The sequence below is a fragment of the Poecilia latipinna genome, unplaced genomic scaffold, assembly GCF_001443285.1.
Source record: "Poecilia latipinna isolate Pla-1442-1.1 unplaced genomic scaffold, P_latipinna-1.0 Scaffold2561, whole genome shotgun sequence".
Lineage (NCBI taxonomy): Eukaryota > Metazoa > Chordata > Actinopteri > Cyprinodontiformes > Poeciliidae > Poecilia > Poecilia latipinna.
In genome coordinates this window covers 107,264-110,826 of record NW_015115177.1, presented here as the reverse complement: position 1 = coordinate 110,826, position 3,563 = coordinate 107,264, and the positions used below count along the sequence as shown (strand labels likewise).

Genomic DNA, 3,563 nt, shown 5'->3' with positions numbered 1-3,563 from the left:
CACTCAAAGTAAAAAGGTCTTACAGAGTTTTCTGGTTTCAAAAAGAGAATTTTCTTTACTTTCAAAAATAACAGAAATATTCTCTGAGTTGACTCATACAAAAAATTTAAATATAAACGTTAATTTTGTGGTAGAAAAACTGTTTCACTCCTTCACCAAATCAGATCAACCACAGCAGCTGATTCTGCTTGTTAATCACAGCAGGAGGCTGACTGACGAGGAGGAGGGTGTAAGCAAAACAAATAAATAAATAACAATAGATCTACCATTTGCATAATCTTGGATCTGTAACATTAATAGTTTAGAAAAAATAAATTAATCTAATTCTTAATAGGCTCCAACAACAGGTGTATAAAATCAAGCACCTAGGCAAGCAGTCTGTTTTTTTACAAACGTTTGTGAAAGAATGGATCACTCTCAGGAGCTCAGTGAATTCCAGTGATAAGATGCCATCTGTGCAACAACAAAAAGTGTGTAATTTTCTCGCTCCTAAATGTTCCAGTGTCAACTGTCAGCAGTATTATAAGACAATGGAAGTGTTTGGGAACAACAGCAACTCAGCCGCAAAGTGGTAGGCCACGTAAACTGACAGAATGGGGTCAGTGGATGCTGAAGTGCATAGTGCCAAGAGGCCACCAACTTTCTACAGAGTCAATCACTGCAGACCTCCAAACTTCTTGTGGTCTTCAGATTGGATCAGGAACAGTGCACAGAGAGCTCAATGGAATGAGTGCATGGTTGAGCAGTTGCATCCAAGCCATACATCATCAAGCGCAATGCAAAGAGACGGATGCAGTAATCTAAAGCACGCCGCTGTGTATATATAAACAGTGTATCACAAAAGTGAGTACATCCCTCACATTTCTGCAGATATTTAAGTATATCTTTTCATGGGACAACACTGACAAAATGACACTTTGACAAAATGAAAAGTAATTTGTGTGCAGCTAATATAACAGTGTAAATGTATTCTTCCCTCAAAATAACTCTATCTACAGCCATTAATATCTAAACTGCTGGCAACAAAAGTGAGTACACCCTAAGTGTCAATATTTTGCGTGGCCATCAATAGAATCGCTGTGAGGTTGGATGATCAGCTTGGATGATCAAATCTCCAAAATGATCAGCTCAGGGCGAAGCTCAGGGTAGTTTTCCCCCGGGTTCGGACACTGGTGGTGGAGCAGAGCCTGGAAAGGAGGGAGCCTGGAAGATGCCTGGGAGGATGAGGGTGGAGATGGGAAGGAGGTGGGTTGAAGCAGGTGGATGCGTGGTTTGGCTTTTTGAAGGAGCTCTTGCGTGCTGATTGGCTGAGGCGGAGGCGTGGTAATTGATGATGCCGGTAAACTAAAAAGAGTTTCACAGCTTGAATTTATGCCTAGGCTTCATTTGTATAGTGCCTTATCAAGTGTCCTTCCACCTGCCCTCTGTGGCTGAGTCCCAAAACACAGAGGGCAGGTGGAGCAGGGATTGAACAAGTAACCCGCTGATTGAGGGTGAACTCCTGCCACCGTCACCACCATTGCCCCTAAATAAATCAAGTGAAGTATCATAGTGAAAGATGTAATGCTCCACTTGTGAAATGAAATCTGTTGGGCTTCACCTTGGCACTCTTTGGCACTCTGACAACATGTCTGAGTGGCATGCTGCCGAACAGAACACAGTTTTAAAAAAAAATCACCAATCCTTTAAAGTATATATTACTACAGTATTTTTCAGATTTTATGTATAGATCTTTCAACATCTCTTGGTCTTACTGTCTCTGCTTCCTTCTCTCTACAGAAAGGGTTTACTCCTCTGCATGTGGCTGCCAAGTATGGAAACCTAGATGTGGTCAAACTGCTGATGCAGCGCTGTGCGCCTCCTGATTCTGCTGGAAAGGTAAACATCCAAAATAGACCCATTCTGCTTGGATTCCCCTAGCAAACACTGGATTGTCAGATAAATATGTACAGTATGTTCATGTGTCTTGCATGTGAATATAAAATTGGTGGTTTTCTGTATTAAGGACCTGTTTACTGCCAGAGAACTGGTAAGGTTATGTGGTACTTGAAGCCAGGTATTCCTTGATCTGCCTTACCAAGACAGACATTAATCAGAAAGGTCAACAGGAGTTATCTTTTCTTCTTCATATTGACTCATTCTGTTGTCCTCTAGTCAACCTGTCTAACAGTGAGTGAGTGTTTGGTTTCCCTGCTTCACCAGGCGCTCCTTAATCCTCATGCACTCACCATTCCTCCCCAACAGAATGGCCTCACTCCCCTCCATGTTGCAGCACATTATGACAACCAAAAGGTGGCGCTCCTGCTTTTGGACAAAGGAGCGTCTCCCCACGCAATGGCTAAGGTGAGGGTCTATAGCAGTGGTCCCAACCCTGGTCCTCAGAGCCCACTGCCCTGCATGTTTTAGGTGTTTCCCTGCTACTGCACACCTGGGTTAAATGAAAGTGATTAACTGACTTCTATAGCAATTGCAGGAATCCAAAGGAAGTTATGCAGTCATATGAATCAGCTGTGCTGGAGTCCGAACTCATCAAAACATGCAGGACAGTGTTCCCTGAGGACCAGGGTTGGGGACCACTGGTCGATAGCACATAGTTCATGATGAGGAGAATCACTTGGTTCACACCAAAAGTCTTTCTCTTCTTTTGTTGGCACTAAAATCATCTGCTTTGATTCTGTTTTCCAACCAGACTGGTTTAATAAATATCATACGAGGTCAAATTTTAAGATTTTGTCAAAAATTTTAGGCAGTGTTTACACGTTTTTTTTTGTTTCAATAATAAACTTTTATTGAAACTAAGCCATTCAATAGAAGTTTGAATGGCTTTTTATCAAGCATTAAAGTTTATCAATTCAGTCGATCAGGTCAGTCAATTTCTGTACCCATTTATTCATACAGCAGTGTTTGCATAAATGTGTTGGCCTGTCGGACATTACTGCCATATTTAGTACAATTTAGTATTGTACAATGAAATGTGAACAAGTCTGCAGTAGCTGTGTCAGTTTTGGAGCACAGACTTCAGGTTAAAGATGAGTGCTAAAACATTTAGGGTTTAAATGGTACACTTTTCTTCAACAGATGCATTTCCATCAGCTGCTATAGTGACAGGGATAGGAGGTTCATGGGTTACACCCTGGATAGATCTTCAGTGCTTCACATGGCAACACAGAAACACAGGGCAAACACGCATACACACACACGCACGCAGCCACCCACCCACACACACATGCAACCAGTCCTAAAGGAAATTGAGATAACACCAAAAATGTGTACTTTTGAACTGTAGGGGGTAAGTTACCAATATATTATCATTTGTATATTTATTCATGTATTTTTAGGCACACTTGTGATTTTTCTGTGTTTTTTCTGTGTGCTTTGGTGGCCAGTCGACAACATTTTGTTATCACTTTCACTGTTTCTTTCTGCAACGGCAATAAAATAAGTATAAGTTTCTATGTCTGAGTTTAAGATAGCCTTAGTACATGGAAAATAATCTTATCACTGCAAAGCATCAAGCACTGCCAGTTGCAGCCCTACTAGATTTATGTAAAGAGTCAACATCT

At 41.3% G+C, this 3,563-nt stretch overlaps 1 protein-coding gene across 19 annotated transcripts in view; it reads left to right on the top strand.

The window, feature by feature from the left end:
• The window catches only part of ank2b (ankyrin 2b, neuronal), a 100,318-nt gene that overhangs the window by 9,767 nt on the left and 86,988 nt on the right, over positions 1–3,563 (top strand). For all 19 annotated transcript variants that reach the window (XM_015020285.1, XM_015020271.1, XM_015020276.1 and 16 more), the window contains exons 4-5: positions 1,780–1,878; positions 2,245–2,343. In XM_015020285.1, the coding sequence (XP_014875771.1) occupies positions 1,780–1,878; positions 2,245–2,343 (198 nt within the window). The remainder of the gene's footprint in view (positions 1–1,779; positions 1,879–2,244; positions 2,344–3,563) is intronic.